At 41.2% G+C, this 21,935-nt stretch overlaps 1 protein-coding gene and 1 long non-coding RNA gene across 2 annotated transcripts in view; one reads left to right on the top strand and one right to left on the bottom strand.

Moving 5' to 3' along the window:
* The window catches only part of prdm2a (PR domain containing 2, with ZNF domain a), a 132,875-nt gene that overhangs the window by 43,480 nt on the left and 67,460 nt on the right, over positions 1-21,935 (top strand). Inside the window, exons 4-5 of the mRNA XM_069918969.1 lie at positions 4,146-4,263; positions 5,515-5,618. Coding sequence (XP_069775070.1) covers positions 4,146-4,263; positions 5,515-5,618 — 222 coding nt within the window. The remainder of the gene's footprint in view (positions 1-4,145; positions 4,264-5,514; positions 5,619-21,935) is intronic.
* The window catches only part of LOC138754548 (uncharacterized), a 43,504-nt gene that overhangs the window by 2,513 nt on the left and 19,056 nt on the right, over positions 1-21,935 (bottom strand). The gene's annotated exons all lie outside the window — the stretch shown is intronic.

The raw sequence follows: 21,935 nt of genomic DNA, 5'->3' as shown, positions 1-21,935 counted from the left end.
CTCTTTAGTATCTTCTTCAGCATGATGCTGAAACAAGACCTCAACAATGAAGACGGTGTTTACATCCGGTAACACACGGATGGCCGTCTCTTCAATCTGAGGTGCCTGCAAGCTCACACCAAGACACAAGAGCAACTTGTCCGTGAACTACTCTTTGCAGACGATGCCGCTTTAGTTGCCCATTCAGAGCCAGCTCCAGCGCATGACGTCCTGTTTTGCGGAAACTGCCAAAATGTTTGGCCTGGAAGTCAGCCTGAAGAAAACTGAGGTCCTCCATCAGCCAGCTCCCCACCATGACCACCAGCCTCCCCACATCTCCATCGGGCACACTGAACTCAAAATGGTCAACCAGTTTACCTACCTCGGCTGCACCATTTCATCTGATGCAAGGATCGACAAAGAGGATAGACAACAGACTCACCAAGGCAAATAGCGCCATTGGAAGACTACACAAAAGAGTCTGGAAAAACAATCACCTGAAGAAACACACAAAGATCAGCGTGTACAGAGTCGTTGTCATACCCACGCTCCTGTCGGCTCCGTATCATGGTTCCTCCACCGGCATCACCTACGGCTCCTAGAACGCTTCCACCAGCGTTGTCTCCACTCCATCCTCAACATTCATTGGAAATACTTCATCACCCACATCGAAGTACTCGAGCTGGCAGAGTCCGCAAGCATCGAATCCATGCTGCTGAAGACCCAACTGCGCTGGGTGGGTCACGTCTCCAGAATGGAGGATCATCGCCTTCCCAAGATCGTGTTCTATGGCAACCTGTCCACTGGCCACCGAGACAGAGGTGCACCAAAGAAGAGGTACAAGGACTGCTTAAAGAAATCTCTTGGTGCCTGCCACATTGACCACCGCCAGTGGGCTGATATCGCCTCCAACAGTGCATCTTGGCGCCTCACAGTTCGACGGGCAGCAACCTCCTTTGAAGAAGACCGCAGAGCCCACCTCACTGACAAAAGACAAAGGAGGAAAAACCCAACACCCAACCCCAACCAACCAATTTTCCCTTGCAACCGCTGCAACAGTGCCTGCCTGTCCCGTATCGGACTTGTCAGTCACCAACGAGCCTGCAGCAGACGTGGACACACCCCTCCATAAATCTTCGTCCGCAAAGCCAAGCCAAAGAAGAAGATTTTTTCCCCCACTGCTAAAGAGTGCAAAGCAACTAAATGTGGATAAAGAACAAGGATATCTTGAGAAAAGAAACTAAGGTGATCTTTTTTACTGAGAGGGAGGATTTTTCTCTCCCTTTGCTGCAATCAATCTCCTTTAAATATACATGGCCTAGAATGACCATGGCTTTATTTGATGTATACTATAATATTTCCTGATGGATTTACTGGATCAGGAAGAGATTTGCCTTGGAGTCTCAAAGTTACCAGCCGGATCCAATCCATGGTATATCACCTCCCATTCAAATCCATGATTTCAATCTAGTTGAGGAACGATTACACTTCTCCCTCAGATTATCTTCAGGAAGGCTGTCGGCAGGATCTCCAACTTGGGATCCAAAGAAGATTATTGCTGAAGAATTTGTATTTGTTCTCCATCTTCCTCCCATTTTTCAGAACAAATGTTCAGGTTCATTGGCCTCCTGATGACACTCGGCTGCTTGGCCAAGGTATCATGTGTGTGAAATCACCCTCTGGTTCCTCAGCTAATGACGTTAATCCTATGCAAGCCTTAATGATAAAAATCAGGTCGTTAATTTGACAGCCTGCTCGTTATAATTCAGCCTGATCCCCTCTTTGTGTAAACATTTCAAAAAGGAGTTGCTGTTAAATTTATTTTTCATGAAATAGGATGCAATAAGGAGGCCACATTACCCAAAAAGTCCCATGAGAAATAATCCAAGTGGTCCCACTCCCTGAATAACAGCAATTCTTTAAACGTTGATGCAATTTGTTAAATGTTAATTAAATTGCTGTTTAGGATCTCTGCCCATGATCTTATCAATAAAATAGTCCAAATTCTAAAATTCAGAAGAAAAACCATTGCTTCAAATGTATGTTGGCTTTTTCTCTCTCTCCATAGATGCTGCCCAACCCGTTTTCCAGCATTGTTATTCTCGATCCCAACTGTCCAATGCAAGCAAAGACTTTTCCATAGGCGTCACACAAACGTGCTGGAGAAACTCAACAGGTCACACACTGTCCCTGGGAAGGAAAGTTTCAGGCAATTTTCAAGCCTGGGCCCTTTGTCAGGATATATTTGATGAAGGGTCCAGGCCTGAAATGTTGGTTCACTTTACTTCCCATGGGCGCCGCTGGGTTTCTCCAGCACATTTGCGCATTGCTTTCAACCCCAGCATCTGCAGACTTCCTCATGTCACCTCTGGTAATTCTGTCAATCATTTAAAGGACTTCTTTCGCTTGTTCTATTTAAATATTTCATGGATTTAAACATTTTCATCATCCTTGCCTCAAGGAGGGCACTGTCAGGTTTTCCAGTTTATACATTTGGTGAATCCAAAAAAAACCACACAAAGGGTAAACCCATATCTCATCTGGAAGAGTAAATACATCCAATCTCATTAAAAACATTTACATCCTATGAAAATAAGGCATAAAGGTCTTCAAATCCCTCACTACTTCTCAAAATTCTTCCAAAGCCTTTGCATCTTTCCCAGTTGGATGTGCAGGTACAGAACTGGGACTCAGTACTCCAGTGGACTTTGTGCATGTATTGTAGTTTCATTTAAACAAAAAACAAGGTCCTTTTTCAAAGTAAATTTTCTTTTTTTAATTTTTCAATCTTTTTTATTGGTTTTAATAAGAAATACAATGAAGAAAAGGGAACGAAACTGAAAATACAGTATCACATATGAATCTAAAACTTCAAACAGTATAAACTCGATTCCTCCCTCCACTGCAATGGGTGAAAATGAAAAAAGATCAGAAATATTGTATTTTTAAAAAACCCACTTAACCTACTCAAATATAAAAAAACAACTAACAAAAAAAATCTGAGCAGCTTAACCCTAGGGTTACATATATTTTGTAGTTTTGGATTTCTACCGTGAATCCAAAAAAAACCACACAAGGGTAAACCCATATCTCATCTGGAAGAGTAAATACATCCAATCTCATTAAAAGCATTTACATCCTATGAAAATAAGGCATAAAGATCTTCAAATTTCACCCATGAGTCAAAGTCATGATGTCTATTGTTTTCTAAACTTAAACAAGGGTAAACTTTCTCTTCTTACTAACTCAGTGATCCTTCAGCAAAATCTTTTAATGCAAAATATTATTATTAATTTAGATGTACAGGATGGAAGCGGGCCCTTCCAGCCCATGAGTCCATGCTGCCTGGATTAGCCTACAATCCCAGGAATTGAATCTGGGCCATACAATTCTTCACTTATCTATTCACGGGTATTAAACTTTGAATAGTAATGTCCAAAGCAAAGTTGAAGAGAAGGGCAGCATCAGGAGAGAGAAACCGATACAATATTACTAATTGGATCCTTCATCAGAACCAAAAATTGTTTGCCTGCATACCTGCATACAATCTATAATTGCAGTTCAGAGTAGCTCTATCTGAAAATTTAGCGGAAGTATAGAAAATGCACAACGCTGTTACAGCACCAGCGACCCGGGTTCAAATCCACCACCGCCTGCAAGGAGTTTGTACCTTCTCCCTTTGAGCACCTCGGTTCCCTTTGGGTTCTCTGGCTTTCTCCCATCCATCAAAAACAGAGGACGTAGGTGAACTGGTGCATTTGGGCAGCACGGACTTGTGGGCTGGAAGGGCCTGTGCTGCATATCTAATTATTTTTTAAATGAAACGTTTAAAAATACTTTTTTTTAAAAATTTATACCTAACAGGCCATTTCAGCCCAAGAGTCCTTGCCGCCAAAATTACATCCCAATACATTTTTGAGCCCCAGGGGAAAAAAACCCATGCAGAAATGGGGAGAGCGTACAAACCCCTTACACGGGATTCAAACCCATGTCCAGTCCAGACCAGTGGCAACTGTAACAGCATTTGCTGACCACTACGTCAACTGTAAATAGAAATATTTTGCTGAAGGATCACTGAGTTAGTAAAAAGAGAAAGTTTACTCTGAATAAAACCTTTTTTTGTTTAAAGGAGATCACAATAACCTTTTTGTAATTATTACTTTTAGAGCAATCTAATGTCTGCATCCAAAGTCGAGATGTTAGTTGATGTACCTCAGTGTATACTGAAGGGACTTCCTCAAGAGGTGACTCTTCAACAGTCAGCAGTTGACGAGAGGCGCATAGGTAAGTGTTTCCTTTGACAAGATCTCATGAAATTTTGATGACCAGACCTTTGGTTTTGAGAAATATGTAATTTTTGCACTTGCACTTTTAACCTCTGGCCATTGTCATAAAACACACAAAATGCTGGAGAAACTCAGCAGGTCAAACAGTGTCCATTATGTAGCAAAGGTTAAAAATACAGAACCGCCTTTTTGGGCTTGAGCCCTTCTTCAAGGGCCAACCCTGCTGGGTCAGTTGATCCCACCGCCACCCCACCCCAATTGGGCGACGCCGAAAAATCTGTGCCCCCCTGAGGTTACCCTAATGTTCCTTGATTACATTTGTTCTGAAGCCAACTTTGACCTTAAGCAATTCCTTACTAATCACAGAGCACTTAAGGTGACAGAAGACTCAAGGCCCAAAGACTTGAAAGGCATATGTGAGAGAATAGGCCAGGAATTAAGTTAGTGGGAGTAAAACACAAACGTCGGCAGGCACTGCGATTGAAGTAAAAACAAAATGCTGGAGAAACTCATCAGGTCCTTTATATGGCAAAGGTAAAATACATAACCAATGCTTCTGGCTTGAGGCCTTCTTGAGGTATGGACAAAGTGTCAAACAAAATGGTGGAAGGGAAGGGCAGGGGGAGTGGCACAGTCCCAGAAGCTGGAGGTGATAGAGAGAGAGGGCTCACCAGCAAACAAGGGGGAGGGGGGAATGGCTCTGCGAATGGAGAGGGAAGGGGGTGGAGAGCTGGAAGAAAGAAGACCGAGGGTGAACTGGGAGTAGGCTGGCAGCAACCAGAGAAGTTTATGTTAATGCTATCCATTTGGAGAGTGCCCAGCTTGAAAATGAGGTTTTACTTCTCCAATTTATGGGTGATCTTGGTTTGACAGTACATGAGACCATGGACAGACATTGGGGAGTGGGGTGCAGGATTGGCCACTGGGATATCCCTGTCACTGATGAGGACAGAGCGAAGGTACTCAGTGAAGCGATCTCCCAGTCTGCGTCTGGACTCTCCAATATAGCGAAGACCACAACAGGAGCACTGGACGCAGTTACACAAGTGTTGCGAATTGAGGGAAAGGAATAAAATCCTTGCAGAAGACTGGGTGTGAAGAAGTGTAGTGTAGATTGCACTGAATGCTGACCTAGACCCAATGGGCTGAATGGCCTCCAGTTTTATAATGAAAAAAATGACAAAATATGAAATAAAAGTTGTTCTAAGCTTCATTGGCTGTGTGACTTCATGAATCTTCTGTCTTCCAGGTGTGTGGGCCACGAGGTCGATTCAGAAAGGCAGAAAATACGGTCCGTTTTTGGGAGAAAGGAAGAAAAAATCCCAGGTCAAAAGCAAAGTGTATATGTGGGAGGTAAGTGATGTGATGGTTGCTTTTCAGGTGGTTATAAACATGTTCAAAATGCAAAATTTGTTTTGTGAACTAAACCCTTCCTGCATGTGGCACAGCATTTCTGAATTTTCAAAAATAAGATTTGTTTTTTTTAACCAGAGTAATTGTCTCTTCCTGGAATCATGTCAATGTGGCAACACATGGAATGTGGTCACCTGATGTGAGATTCTCAGCAACATTTGCGATATTTGAAACAAAATCATCGATTTTTCCACCTTGAGATTTACCTGTCCCTACCATGAAAATATCGTGTGCTTGAATTCCCACATTTGCAGATTTATTCAAAAGTTAAAATTGTTCTCATGTTTTTTTTTCTTTGAATTCAATGTTTTTGTTTTGTTTGCTCTCTTGGCCTTGTGGAATAGTGTGTTCACGAGCTGAATCACACATTTGGAGAGTGATGAATTGATATATGTTGTCTGACCTTATTTGATCCCTCGTGGCTATCGGTCTTGAGTATCTGAAGTAGGCTGTAGAATGTGAAAGCAGATCTAATGTGCTGCAGTTGTCAGGATTGAGGCTAATTTTTCAAAAAAACAAGAGTTGAATAATCTTTCTAATTCCAGATTGGCCAAAGGGATCCATCAAACCATATTTGTGCATGAAAGGAAGATTATATTGGCAGAAACTAGATGGTGGTCAATAAATATCTATAAAGTGAGGATCAGATCAAAGCTCCTGTTTAATTCCTCTCCTGGGAGTACCATTCCTCTCTTTTAATGTGGTCTCGAGCACCCATCATTAACCAACTTCCTTCTTTTCCCTTGCAACCATATAAATGGAGAAATCTGTTTCTCTTGCACGAGGGAGCTTTTATAGTTGAGAAAAGCTGAAAGGAAGGCCTGTTGACAGCAAAAATAAATAAAGGATCGCTTCACAGTGGTTTTCTCTGTCCAGTATGGTTCCAATTTTTATGAGCTAACAGTTACCACATCACGATCGAATGAAATATTCATTTGATGTTTTATTAAAATAAGTTATTTGAATAATACCAACTTTTAATAAGTTTTATTGAATGCAGTCAACCACATCCTATCTGCTCCAGAGTGTGAAGGAATTCCTTTGTCAGTTACGGAGTGAGGAAGAAGTGCTAAAGCCTGCATTGAAACTTGGAAGATTTTTTTTTGAAAAAGCAGAAATACTTTTAAAATGAGGAAAAGGCATCAGACATAAATTTGCTGCACACTGATAATGTTTCTAAGCCTGGAATTTGATTTCACATTTTGAATAGGAGTTAGCTGATTTAAAAATAAATAGTCACCAAAATTAAATGTCGATGGAACGCTACCAGATTATTTAGTTGTTAAATAGGTCATGAAAATGATAAAATATATATGGTAAAATCACATTATTAAAATGTATAAAAGCATTTGCTAACTACTTGTAACAACTTTGATGTTCATGACTTTTGTTTAGTAAATAAGATACATTGACACTGTTGCGTAGAAATAAGGCTCTTTCAGGTGGCCAGAATACCCCGATGTAAAGCCGCATGTTCTACCACTATCCAGCTCTCGGGGTACCCACCTGAAATAGCAGGAGGCGCTTCCGAGGCGCACTTTCTAACCCTCTCTCTGGGAGGGATAATCGCCGGAGCACTGAAGTCCCCCAGGCACCTGAATGTAGCGGGAGTACAGCTACAGCGGACAGGAGCCAGAGTGCGCTCCGAGGCGCCTCCCGTGCAGGTGGCCCTTTCATATCAATTAAATTCCAATGTGGGCCAAAGTTTACGTGGGGCCAAGTTTATTATTGAGATCTATAATGAGGTCTTGGGATTTTAGATTCAACAAGGGCTTGTGATTGGTTTCCCCAGATAAATTTCTAATGATAAAGGAGCAAATTAATTTTTCTATATTGCCAAATGGTTTGAATGGTAATGATTGTCTTGGTCTGTATTTCGACTCTCAGACTAGCCGTTCAGTTTTTCTTTTGGGAATCATGATAAAGCCCACTTTTCAAACTCCGATTCAGATTTGTTGTCAGACGTCTCACGCAACCCAGAGATTCCTTTTTTCCTGTGGGCGAGGAAGAATTACCACTAATTGGTAGTCCGAAAAAAAAACTGTGCTCGACGTACACATGTCATCAAATAAAGAAATGTAAACTGATAGTGCAGAACTGAGAGAAAAAAAACAATAAATTTCAGGGCCCTGCTTGAGTGTTTAGAAAAACAGCAAGTGAAAGTCCAATTAAAAATTATTGAATTGAGTGACACCAAACTTTACACCAGTAAGGCAACAGTCAGCAATCATCCCAGTGCAGCTGGGGTGTTTTTCTGAATACCTTTGATTCGCAGAGTGCTCTCAGTATAATCCACTCTCCAGTACTTCAATTACTCACCCGATAGGTTATTCTTTGTTTTCTTCTTCAGCATCACAGCCCGCCCCTCCCCCCAACAGCCCCCCACCCACTTTGCTGCAAAGAAGGCGACACATCATACAAAAGACCGATGAAGAAACACCTTATCTAATTTCAGAAGGTAACTCTGTGCGCTTTAGCACACTGCCTGCCCTCCTTTTTCAAGCATGCCGATAAATTACATTATTTTCATCACTTAGGGCATTGTGTAAAACTTTAATTTGAGGAAATGAAAACAAATTTTGTTCCATTTCAGAATTTCCAAACAGTATCAAAAGCATTTTCAATTCACCATGGAGAGAAATGGCCAACAATAACATTTCCGCATGTAGCAAATGGAAGTCCTTGCTTCCTGCATCACTGAAGCTTTCTGCTTCAGCCAACGGAATCCCTTCTCCCAGATTTTTCTTTTACAATTTTTTTTCACAATCTATCCTATTTTGTTTTCCTTCATCCAATGATCCTGCTGAACGAACTAATGACCCTGGGGTGTGTTGATGGGAAGTGGTTTATAATCTGGGGAGAGTGTCATGGCCAACCATTGTCCTGATCTTGGTGCTCACATTTCCAGCAGGTGGATAATGGTCAGGAGTAGCCATGTTGGTTAATTTTGTTCACACCCCTCAATATTCCCCTCTGCCGTCAACTAACTCACCACTGATTGAGAATTAAACATCTCATGAATTCATTGAATACCAGAATCAGAATTTATTGGCATGAACATGTCACAAAATTCTTTGCTTTGTGGCAGCATCACAGTTCAAACATTTTTATAAACCACCTTACAAAATAAATAAAAATAGTGCAAGAAAAAAATCAACATCAAGCAGTGTCTGTGGTTCATTGTTCATTCAGAGATCTGATGGCAGAAGGATAAAAGCTGTCCTTGTGCCGTTGAGTGCTCCTGAATCTCCTTCCCGAGTGAATAGGACATGGCCTGGGTGGTGGGAGTCCTTGAGGAGGTTAGAGGCTGCTTTCTTAAGTCACTTGTAGATGCTCTTGATGAAGTGAAAACTTGTGACTGTAATGTCGCAGGCCAAGTTCACGACCCTCTAGTGATTTTTCTTGTCCTGAACGTTGACACCTTCACATTCCAGACAGTGATGCAATCAACCAGAATGCTCTCTCTCTCTCACACACACACACACACACACACACATTATTTCAAAAGGCTCCATGTATGTTTTAAAAATTCTGCCATGTGAAAAAATATTACTGTCGAATATTAAAGGTTTATGAGAAATGGAAATCGTCTTGATCAAGTTATCTTCTATGAGGTGAGGTCTGAAGAGGGAAATCCAAACTGAAAGAGCAGTCCTTCTACAACTTATCTAATTTGTCAAAAGGTGCTCCAACAGCTTGAAAGGAAACTGGCCAAAAATATTTGGAAGTAAATAACTATGGCACTGCTTGTAAAATCAGCGATGGCATTGACCTGGGAGAGCAGGGGAGGGAGACAGTGCTCCTCTGCAGAGTCCTTCTGTCTGGTCATTATGGAGATGGCCCAGTACAGGTTTTAATAGGCTGTAGAAGGGTTGAGCTATTTCCTTTTTTTGAACTGGCGAAACCATGGGTTCCCAAGATGTTAAGCCTATGCCGGGCAACAGTCCATGAGAGATGCAGGCTCCGGGAGACCAGAGCAAGGCATGACCAGAGCACTGCCGCAACCCCATCTTCTACCTGGGAGAGGACCCGACAGGGAAAGTGAGTGCAGCAAAAGACCAGCCAGGAGTTTGAAGGCTGAATGCCTCACACTAGCAGCAGACTGCTGGAGATTGACTTGTGAGAACCAGCTGTCAGGATTGGGAGGCATGGGCATGCTGGTGGCGAGGCGGGCCTCGGGTGATAGCAAATCATATTGATGACATCCTTCTAATCCATTCCTGTGGATGTAAAATTGCCTTTGGATGGGATACGAGCACCTGATCACTGCCCATTGGAAAGGAACATTGGGAATGTGGTGAGATCATCAACGAATACTGTCCATACAGTACTTCTCACGATCGGCGACTAAAATATAATCTTGGATGGGATCTTTTATCCATGGAAAGTAGCACATAACTTGAGAGAATAAATAAATGTCAAGCAGTGCTCTTTATTTCTTTTAATTTAATTATTGCCTGTAAAATGTACCTTTTATTGCTTTTAAGGTGGGCCAAATAAGAAAATTAAAAATCTCTGCATTTAATTGGTCAAATATTGATTTATTCTTGCTTCTTCTCATGGCCAGTGAGAATGCTGAACGACCAAAGGAACAGCTCGCACTAACCATCCGAGACTCTCGTCCATACAAAATAATGCCTTTTTATTTATTTATACAGATGAAATACTTGTCCTGTATATGTACTGTACTGTTTGACTGTGTGTGTGTGTTATGTCTGCTTGTGTGTTGCACCAAGGACTAGAGAACGCTGTTTCGTCAGGTTGTACAAACAGATGACAATAAACTTGAACTTGGCTTGTTTGGAAGTATTATGATACAAGAAATTTGGGTTTGATTACTTACTAAAATCATGACCAAATCAGCTATTGTTCTTCATTGCACTGTCATGGACTTGAAGGATGACTATCACTGGATCTTTATCTTTTTAATGTTCTAGCTCGCCACATTAAGTTGGTATCACTTTTGTTTTGAACAAACGCATGTTGTCTAGTCTTTGAAGCAACAGCCATCCCTTTGCCTCTACAGATGTTGCTTGACCTGCTGAGTTTGCTGGCATTTTGCTCTGTGCGTAGCGGAGGAGAACATGGTCCTATGATAAGTCTGAGTAAAGGATGGCAGGGCAAAAAGGCATTGGTCTGCCACAAGTGTGGGTTTGGTGAACCTTTCATTGGTAAAAGATGCTTTACTGTATTTTTTTCTCTTGCATAATGTCTGAGTGACAATATATTTTGTTTTATCATCTGCTGCTCTAAGTATGAGGTGACTTGCCTGGATAACATGCAGAACAATGCTTAACACTGTATCTTTTCTGCATGCGATAATAAACCAATTAATTCTCACTTCAGGCGCTGTCGACATGGAGCTTGGATGTTTTCCCCATGAGACTCTAGATGTTCCTCTCAACTCCCACATCCCAAAGATATGCTGATAGATTAGGCTGGGATTTAGGACCTTTCGGCGCAGCCATTTTGGCCCGAATGATTTGGCATGGCCTGTTTGGCGCAGCCCAATTTGCCGCAGACCCATTTAGGCGCGCAGAACTATTTCGGCACAGCTCGTATTTATTCATTTTCAGGCTTAGTTAAAAGAAAGATGGGAATTGATAATGCTTTATTATGTTTACATAGAACTAAAAAAAAGTTTATTCTCTTTAGTAAAAAATGTCAGATAGAGATGTTAATTACGAAAAATCTAAAAATATGATGTTTATCCATAACTATGGGCAATCCCTCATAAATACTCAACATAATTTCTCTCACTAAGTCTTCTTATTTGTATTCGAGCGTATGCTTCCCTGAATTTCTTTAATTTCAACAGAATATCGTCCCATTCCGATTAGGCTGGTAGCCTGAAATATGGACTGGTTTTTCTCTCTTCACAGATGCTGCCTGACTGGCTAATATCTTCTCACATTTCTGTTTAGGTTTCAGAATTATTTCACTTCTGTTCCCTGTAGGTTAGTTGGGTGATTATAAGGTAGACATCAATACAAAAGCACAATGCTGGAGAAATTCATCAAGTCATCAATGTACGTTAGTGGTAAAATAATCAGAGTGAAGTTGATGGCGGTGTGAGATGGGTACAGAAGGAAAGAGGAGAGTGGTACTGATGGGCTGAACACCTGTCATTTTAGTTGTCCTTCAGAATCAATGAACTAACATCATTGATAACTGGTCTGTCCAAAAATATTGCAACATGTCAAACAGTGTTCCGTTTCCTCCATGGTACACTGTACTCAGGCAGAATATAGAAGAACTTGTACATCTAAAATCAATGTTCATCCAGGCAAGTGGACCTATCCTTCAACATGGCATGAAAGTGGAGAGTATAGTGCTGCAGATTAAATACTTAGTTAAAACAGTACATGGTCAGCATCAATTCACTAATGGGAGGCCATTTAATAGTCTGGTAAAGATGAGGTTTTTCAGGCTCCGAATCATAGGTCCTCTACCGGCATCACCTACGGCTCCTAGAACGCTTCCACCAGCGTTGTCTCTGCTCCATCCTCAACATTCATTGGAGCCACTTCATCACCAACATCGAAATACTCGAGATGGCAGAGGCCAACAGCATCGAATCCACGCTGCTGAAGATCCAACTGCGCTGGGTAGGTCACGTCTCCAGAATGGAGGACCATCGCCTTCCCAAGATCGTGTTATATGGCGAGCTCTCCACTGGCCACCAAGACAGAGGTGCACCAAAGAAGAGGTACAAGGACTGCCTAAAGAAATCTCTTGGTGCCTGCCACATTGACCACCGCCAGTGGGCTGATATCGCCTCAAACTGTGCATCTTGGCGCCTCACAGAGCAACCTCCTTTGAAGAAGACCGCAGAACCCACCTCACTGACAAAAGACAAAGGTGGAAAAACCCAACATCCAACCCCAACCAACCAATTTTTCATTGCAACTGCTGCAACCGTGTCTGCCTGTCCCGCATCGGACTTGTCAGCCACAAATGAGCCTGCAGCTGACATGGACATTACTCCTCCATAAATCTTCGTCCGCGAAGCCAAGCCAAAGAAAGAAAGATGAGAACGAAACTGTCCTTGGATCCAGTTGTATGTGTGTTTTCTGACTTGTTCACCTTCTGCCCAATGGCGGGGGAGAAGATGGGAAGAGAGAGGAGTGTGTGACCAGGGTAGGATTGGTCTTTTAATATGTTAGCTTCTTTTTCGAGGCAGCACGAAGTGCTGATGGAGGGGGGACATTGGCAAATATTCCCAAAAGGTGTATGGTTCCTTTTCTTGTCTGCATAAGTTTTATTTTTTATTTGTGAGCGTTGTATTGTATTTACTTTTTCTCCATGTGGCGGTCATCCAGCCTAGATTTTGATCTGCACCATCAGAAATCTGATTCAACAGGAAACAATGCATTCCTTAAAAAAAATCTCTGGTGTTTTCCCATGAAATGTCTGATCATGAATCAGAGTGGTGATTTCTCTAAGAACAATGAACTTCAAGCTGAGACTTCCTTCATGGGGGAGGAGTTTGGTTACACAATTTTCATATAAGCTTGTAAAATTTGAACTCCAATTCCTGCAATGTGGATGTTTTCCAGAGATGTCTGTCCATGACAAAGTTCAATCAAAACATCCAGAAAATCGTGGCTGTAACCCAAGTGTTAGTTTTAAATCTGTGCTTATCAAGCCATTGTTTCGAGGGAACACAATATTATTACACACCCAATCACATAGGTTTTGTTGCTGACAACAACTGCTATTTATTAAAAAAACACTCGTAAATCATCATGTAGAAAAAACTCTGAAATATGGTACGTTGGCCATCCCTGAGGTGAAGAAATTGAAAACTCGTGATTTAAAACATTCAAATCAAAGTTCACTTTACATTGTTTTTTGAGTTTAAATGGAAGATGTTTTTACACCGACTTAATTAAAATGTGTTCAGCTGGGAAATTTTTAAAATTTTTAATTTAGATATACAGCACAGTTACACACCATTTCGGTCCACGAGCCTGTGCCATCCAGTTACACTCAATTAACCTACACCCCCAGAACGTTTCGAACAGTGGTAGGAAACTGGAGCCCCCAGAGAAAACCCACTCAAGACATGATGAGAACATACAAACTCCTTACAGACAGCACAGGATTTGAACCCCGGTCCCGATCCCTGCCACTGTAAAGATGTTACACTAACCGTTACACCAACCGTGACTTATATTTGTCTCCTGTTGAATGAAATTATGTGGAACAATTTAAAGGGGGTTTTAGTGGTAGAGTTTCAGAGAGAGGAAATATGATTGCATCCATATTGCAGCCAAGGGCACTTTCTTCACCAAGGTTCCGGACACAATCTTAAGTAGATGGCGATGACTTTCAGGTAGCAGTTCGTAGAAAAGGCAGAGTTAAGATGCTTGTTTGAGTTGAATATTGTTCCCCTGGTGGCTGCTCTGAAGAGGCAGAATGCACAAATGCAGAAGGAGTCTCCTTCCCGCCCATCGACGTGATCTGCTGGGATCGTTGTCTGAAGAGGGCGTGCAAAATCATTTGAGGACCCCTTCCACACAGCATTTTTGAGATGCTCCCAACTGGGAAGAACTCCAGGTTGAGGAACAGCTTCTTCCCAAGGGCAGTGAGTATGTGGAACGACCAAAGGAATTGCTTGCACTAACCATCCGAGGCTCTCATATTCATGAAACAAGATTTATTTATTTATTTGTATCGACGAAATACTTGCCCTGCATCTGTGTTGTTTATCTGAATGTGTGTTATGTCTGGTTGCGTGCTTACATGTTTTGCACCAAGAGTTTGCTGTTTCATCAGATTGTATTTGTACAATCAGATGACAATTAAACTTGACGAAACTGTGACAAAACCAATGTGATTCTGTTAATGGAATTTAACTTTCATATAGACTTTGGGAAGTCTACCAGCTTGTGCTGGGAAGGGTTGTAAATATCTGCAGTGCTCAGAACTGTTTCCCACAACAATGACCTGGAATAAATGCAGGACAGCCTTCTTGTAATGAGCAGCGAGACAAATTTGGTGAAGCGTGTTCAAAGTGGGAGAAAACAGTTACTAAGATTCCAAAGTGGATGAGGCTAGTCATTTCTGGATAACAAGCGACGAGAGCTTTCTTTCCCAAATAAAATGATGACCAAGGGCATTAAACAAGCAGAAGCAATGAATAAAAGGTAACAATAGACCAAAAATTTGCATCATTCATCATCATCTGGAGAACACCAGGGGACAAGATAATTGCGAGGAGCAACTTTGCAAAATAGTATCAAAATGTATTTTAAAATTTACAATTAACCTTTGGAAAAATGTGGTCAGGGGATAATATGGGGGCCTTGAAAACAAAACGGTAACATGGTAAGGAAGGAAATTGCCTCCATGTTGATTTCAGCATTCATATTGGAAGAAACATCCAGGAAACCAAAATTAAAAATCCAGTGCCAGGACTTAGCAAAATTAATGTTCATACTGATCAAGATTTATTTGGTTATTGAGGTCAGTGCAACCAGGAAGAATGCAGCAACTTTTTAGGTAACACAAGAGCCAGGGCAGTTACTGGGAAGCCACTCTCAGTAGGACTACAATCGATGGCACAGAGTGACTGCTTGTGCCAGACTCCCATCAGTCTACCTGCGATGAGCAGCTCCTGGATTGGTGGGAAGCCACTGTGAATGAATCTAAAATGTCTGTTATGTTAAACTGTGAGAGAGCTAGTCTGACCAGAGTGATTAATAATGTTGTTTGCTTTCACTTTGTGGATTCCTGATATTTTTTTTAAATTCTAATTGACACTTGAGTGGGACAATTTGTTTTTGCGATGCCTGAATGGGACACACTATGCCTTGTTACAAGTCACACAATAACCAACAAATCTATATGTTTAACAAGGCCCCAAGCACCGTGCTGAAACATGTTTCTAACCTTTCAAGATTCCTTTAATTCAGAAACATTCCCTTAAGGTGAAAAATTGCAGCTTAAAGATGAGGGAAGAATTTTTGGAAATCACAAGAAACTGTCATCGAGGTTGAAGTGAGTGTACACACTGGGAGGTTTTAAATGATTAGGAAGTCAACATAGTTTGTTAGGGCAAAATTTAATACTAGAGGAAGCAGGCATTTTTTTCTTTCTTTTTAAATTATAAAATTAAGCCATACAGTTATTTTAAGATACAATTAAAAGAGCATATTTTTTTTAAAAAGCCCTTCCATTTAGCAAGGTTAGAAAAAAACCTAACACGTGGATATCCAGTGAAATCGACAACACAGTGGAGTGTTATCCTTCCATTTGATCAATATTGCATGTCTGGCTATTGATGAAGTAAAAGATAAAATCTGGTTTTGAGATGAAGTCAATAAAACATCATCAGATAATCCAGAGCAATTAAAGAGCAAGGTTCCAATTTAACTTTGAGGATCACCAATTATTTTTTGAATTGTTGGAGAAATTATTCCATTAAATACATCATAAGAGATTGTTAAATCAAGGCTGAGGATACAATCTGACTAAGGGTTGAATGTCAGGAGATAGTATGGAGATAATTGTGTCATGCTTAGACCAGCAGCGTGTTACTGGACGTGCACCAGAAGAATTTGTGTTGGGGATGCTGCTGTCAACCCTATTTATAAATGATTAGGGTGATAATTTAGAAATTTTCTTGGAGGACAGAAAGATGGACGACATTTTACACAATTTAGACTAAAGCCTAACAGTGAAAATTCATTCAGCAAATGGGACAAGTTACCACCAACGGGTTTCAGTTGAAGCAAATGTATTTCAGACCTAAGTGCCTTTTCACCGTTTAGAAACTATCCTGTCCTGTTTCAGAGTTCAAAAAGGCATCAGAGATTGTGTACAGAGATCATTAAAAAGCTGTGGCGTGGAAGGTACAGATAATGGTCAGGAGGACTGACGGAATACTGGCCTTTGTACCTAGACAATGAGGGGTTAGAAGTTACATTGCAACTCTATAAAATCCTGTCAGACCCAACGTGGAGAATAGTGAACAATTCTAGCCACCATCCCTGGAACATCTGGACAACACTAACATCTACGTCAGACTACTATTTAACAACCACAGATTTGCTTTCAATACAATAGTACCAGAAAACTAATCCCCAATGTGATCTTGATATCAACAACCTTCTCTGCATTTGGGTCCAAGATTCCTATCCTACAGGCCGCAATCAGTGAGGATTAGTGACAGCACTTCTTCCTCAACATCAGAGCACCACAGGTCCATGAACTCGGTCTTTAATGATACTCCCTGTGCAGCCATGATGACGTAGCCAAACTCCACTCCAACTCATCAATAAATCTGCGGATGATGCCACTGTTGAAGGCAGGATCTCGAACAACAGCGAGGCGGAGTACAGAAGTGAATGATTTGTGGCTTCGTGCCTGGACCTCTCAAATTCAGCAAGACCACAGAGTTGGGTATAGACTTCTGGAAGAGGGCAGAGTTCATTCCCCAGTGTATCAACGGTGCTGAGATGAAGAGAGTGGACAGCTTCAAAGTCCAATGGGTAAACATCTCCAGTGACTCGTTCAAGCCCACCCTGTCGATGCAGTGGCCAAGAGAGAGTACCAGCACCTTTACCTCCTCAGAAGTCCAAGGAAATTTGGTATGTCTTCAGCATCCCTTGAGAACAAATGCAGGTACACCATTAAAAGTATTCTATCAGATGCATCACAGTGTGGCTTGGGAACTGTTGCACCCAAACACTGCAAAAAACTATGGAAGGATATAGACATGGCACAGGTCATCATACGTAATACCCTTTCTCCTCCATTGACTCCATTGATAGCTCTTGTTGCCTTGGAATATCAGCCAACAGATTAAAAAACCGGCCACACTGTCTTAAACCCACTCTTGTCGGGAACAAGATTCAAGGACACACTTTTTCCTGCTGTTATCGGACTCCATAATGAACCTCAAAATAGTAAAATATGCTGGCTTTGCTCCAATCTAACTGATCTCTCTCTGTAACTCCACACTTTTGTACTGTGTCTTACTTGTACTGTGTCTGCCATATCTACTGCTCTGCCTATAAGACAACCTTCATCATTGCATCTAGGTACATGTGACAGTAGCGTGAACTTGAACACACCCCAGGATGTAATGTGGTTGAACAGCCAAGGATCAAATTGCAAGAGGAGATTCTACAAACTAGGATAATAATCCCTTCAATTTATAAGGTTGATGGGTGATTTGATCGATGTTTACAATACAATAAGGTAGTTTGAGAAGATGAAGAGAAACTGATTGAGACTGTCCTATTCAGAACCAGTTGGGAGTGAATTCCATAACCACATTTGTATGTAGAGTTGGAGAAATTTGTAACTTGGAAACAACAATTGATGCTACATTGAATATTTTAACTATAGGATCTGTAACCAAAAGTGCTTGATGATGTGAGTCAGATGTATTTGTCGTTTGATCACAAATCTGCCATTCTCCTGGATACCTTTTATCCAGTTCATCCAGCTTTGGAAAACACTCGGAAAGTTTTAGAGCAGTGGTTCCCAACCAGTGAGCCCACTGGTGGGACACAGGGTGTTTCCATGTGGCCACTGAGACTACCCAACCCACTGAGGTCAGGGTGGGTCCGAGGCCATGTCTCAGTCACGCCATGACCACTTAACTTTGAGAATCAGGCTCTTCAACGTTGCTGCTATTGAAGACAAAGGCATGAAGTGGAGACAGGTGTGCAAGATCTACCACAGAACCAAAGATGTGGAAACTGTTGAAGAAACTTCAGGAACAGGGGCTCTCATTAAAGTGGCTTGAGCTTTGATTTTGAATCTGTGTTCCGTGTATTTTTGTTCATTAGAAATGTTTTCTTTTTAAAATATTTCTGTTGATTTTAATTGTAAATCATATCCATAATTCATATTCTAAATATTTTTTAGAAAATACTCTAATAATGCAAAAAAAAAAGGAAAGAAGAAAATAGTCTGAGAAAAACTCAGATTCCCTAAGATACTTTAAATTAGATGCAGATGTGTTTCCAACAGAGCTGCCTTTGACTCAAATATTGCTCGGTCATTTGCCAGAAGTGGGCCACGGTATAAGAGGCCGGAAGCCAGATTGGCCTTAGACCACAAAAGGTTGAGAACCACTGTTTTAGAGGGTGAATGGATTTCATCTTTCGCATCAATCTAAAACAGTGGTTCTCAACCTTTTTCTTTTCGCTCACATACCACTTTAAGTATGCCCTATGCTATCAGTGCTCTGTGATTTTGTAAGGGTTTACTTAAGGTGGGATGTGGGTGGAAAGAAAAAGGTTGAAAACCACTGTTTTAATCATATCTTATTGACTCGTTACGTGCACGGTTTCATAACTCCAGAGAGAATGGGCCAATGACAATTTTTCTCAAGCACAATATTTCAGTAACAATTGGGTCTAGAGTAGTGATTCTCAACCTTCCCATCCCACTCACATACCTCCTTACAGAGCATTTGAGGCACAGAGATTACTTAAAGAGGTATATGAGTGGAAAGAAAAAAGGTTGAGAACCACTGGTCTAAAACTTAATTTTCACACGTGAAGAGCTGAAGTTTATCATTTGACCACGGCCCCTACACTTGGTGCCTTGGTTAAGGAAAGAACTAATAATAGATTGTTGTTGAACCAAAGGAAACAATATTGTTATTACTGGCATATTTGGTGTTGTAATGGTACAATAGAAATCACACTTATTTATGATATCATAAATTCTATCCATGGTTTTTATAACAAAAATGTGCCATTAGCAAAAATGTGCCATTAGCAGAAATGGGCCTACAGCTATGAGTGCCATACGGCACAACAGTTCAGGGTAAAATGCACTGTCCAAATGCAGGCCAAGTATGAAGGAGAAATCCTATGTCTGTGACAATATTTGGAGTTGGAGGAAGTTGTCTTGCGCACTCTGAATGTCAGACCTCTTCCAGGAATCTGCTGTGGTGTACAAATTTGCCTCCTCTTCCCGCCCTGCTGTTTCCTTAGCCACACCATTAGCATCGCCTCATCTTTATAAAATTAACCCCTGTGTTGACATCCAGCCCAACCTTCCCCAACCCCATCAGGATTGCCTTGCCTCTTGTTTTCTCCAGCCCCTCTCCAATGTCTGCTTTCTGGCACTTTCATTACTGTGTTAATTACTCTATCGCTGACAGCCCAACCCTCAGCTGCCAAGATCAAAAACTCTGGAATTTCACCTCTAAACCAACCATTCTCAACCTTTTTTCTTCAGCTCTGGGCCCCCCTGAGGACTCTGCTCAAAGTTAATGGGCCACATTCCCTGTGAAGCAGTCAGGTTTAGTTGGTTTCTTTTGTACTTCTCTCCCACCAACTACATAAAAATCATAAGAAATAGTGTATATTTCAGTCCGCAGCCCCTTTTAAATGTGCTCTGGTCCCTGGGGGAGGGGAGGTGGTGAGGTGGTGTATGGCTCCCATTGAGAATGGCTGCTTTAAACCTATTGGATCTGTTAAGGGAGGAGAGAATGCACTGGTAATGATATAAAATATGCTCTTTTAAAACTGAAAAACACAAAAGTGATTGAAGTAAAAACACAATGCTGGAGAAACTCTGCAGGCTAAACAGCGTACTTATTCACTTATCATCTCTTGCCTGTGGGCCTGTGCTCCTCCCTCCCACCATTTTATTCAGACCCCTGCCTACATTTTGCTCCTATCTTGATGAAGGCCTCAAGTCCGAAACATTGGGTATCGGTCTTTATCCTTGCTAAATAAAGACCGTTGTTTGGCCTGCTGTGTTTCTCCAGCATTGTTTTTTTTTCACTTGGATCAGTTAAGATGTGTTTTCTAACACGTTTGGCCAAGCATTTGGTTATTGGAACAAAAATGGAAGAAAGATCAGACCATTCAGCACATCATGCCTGCGCTCACAATGAATAAGATAATGGCTCAGTTTTCCCTTTAATATCATCCTATCCCAACCCCATATCCTTGATTCCCTTCATATTTTATTCTGTCGATTCACCTCCGGTCTCCTTGTTAGAGAACTCCAAGGATATGCTAACCTCACGTGGAGAAATTAATTTGGACCCATGTCCTGAATGCCTGACCACTATTTTGAGACGCTTTCTCCCCTCCTACCGCATCTCAAACCCCCATAAGAACCTGATATGTTTCAATATAATCCCTTCTCATTTTTAAACTGTAGACTTGGCTCAGTCCACTTAGTTTTATTTCATTCATCTTTCCAGAAGTCCATCTAGCAAACCTTCGCGACCCTCCTCCCAAGCAAGCACAACCTACCATATTAACATGTAGTTTTGCCAGGACCCTGTTGAGGCAGAGCAAGACATTGCAGTCCTTGTCCTCAAATTCTCTTGCAGTAATTTAAGGTTTGCCTCATTTCCTCATCAACTCTAACGTTGCCTGGCGTCAAATTTAAATACTCCAAAGTCCTTTGACGTTATTAAAGTCAGTGAAATTCTGATGCAAATTAAAGCAGCTGTCAATTTGAAAAGAGCATATTTTATATCACTACAATCTGAGCAAGTGAATTCTCTCAGTGAAACAGTATTCTGCTGTCAGCCTTCTCACTATTTAAATTTCTTGCAGTAGTGTTTGGTTATCAATCATTAGGTGTCAGTCGAAGCATGTGGCTTTACTTTTCATTTATTTCTTCTTGGATTTGTTGCAAATGTGTAGAACCCTCAAATCCCTTTAAGCCTATTTAATTGTTCCCAATGTATCATGCAGTTGGAACGATTCACATGTTGCTTCACTTGTATTACTGTATGTATGCTTTCTTGGATATTGGGGACTGTTTATAGAGGAAGCTGATCCTTGAATCACGAGTAACATTCAACTTTTGTTCATTATTTGAGGCTTTCTCTTTTTAATTGTTTTCTGACCCAGTCAGCCATAAAAATTTTAGAAGAAAAATTTGCATTGTGAAGCGCTGCTTGTGTGATTTTGTTTCACTGTCCCCCATGTAAGCAACGACTATGAAGAGTTTGGGGCCAGTCCTCCTTCAAATCTGGTATTATCACACTGCTCAAAACAGTAGCTCTCGCTCTCCTCCCCCTAACCTTGCAAATGGCTGCTCCTAGTTGCTTTCTTCTAGTTTTTTGGAAATCTTTGGTCATCTGAATTCAGACCATTTTTTCAGGAACTTCTCTGATTTCTGAACTCTGGTTTCCACTTTGGACACAACACCTGCTTCACGGCGATTTAGATTTCAGATTTATTGTCAGAGTACATACATGACATCACTTGCAACCCTGAGATTCTTTTTTTCTGTTAAAACATTAGCAAAATATTT

This window comes from Narcine bancroftii, chromosome 2 (genome assembly GCF_036971445.1).
Source record: "Narcine bancroftii isolate sNarBan1 chromosome 2, sNarBan1.hap1, whole genome shotgun sequence".
Lineage (NCBI taxonomy): Eukaryota > Metazoa > Chordata > Chondrichthyes > Torpediniformes > Narcinidae > Narcine > Narcine bancroftii.
The sequence above is the reverse complement of the archived record's forward strand: the minus strand, read 5'-3'. Positions and strand labels throughout refer to the sequence as shown.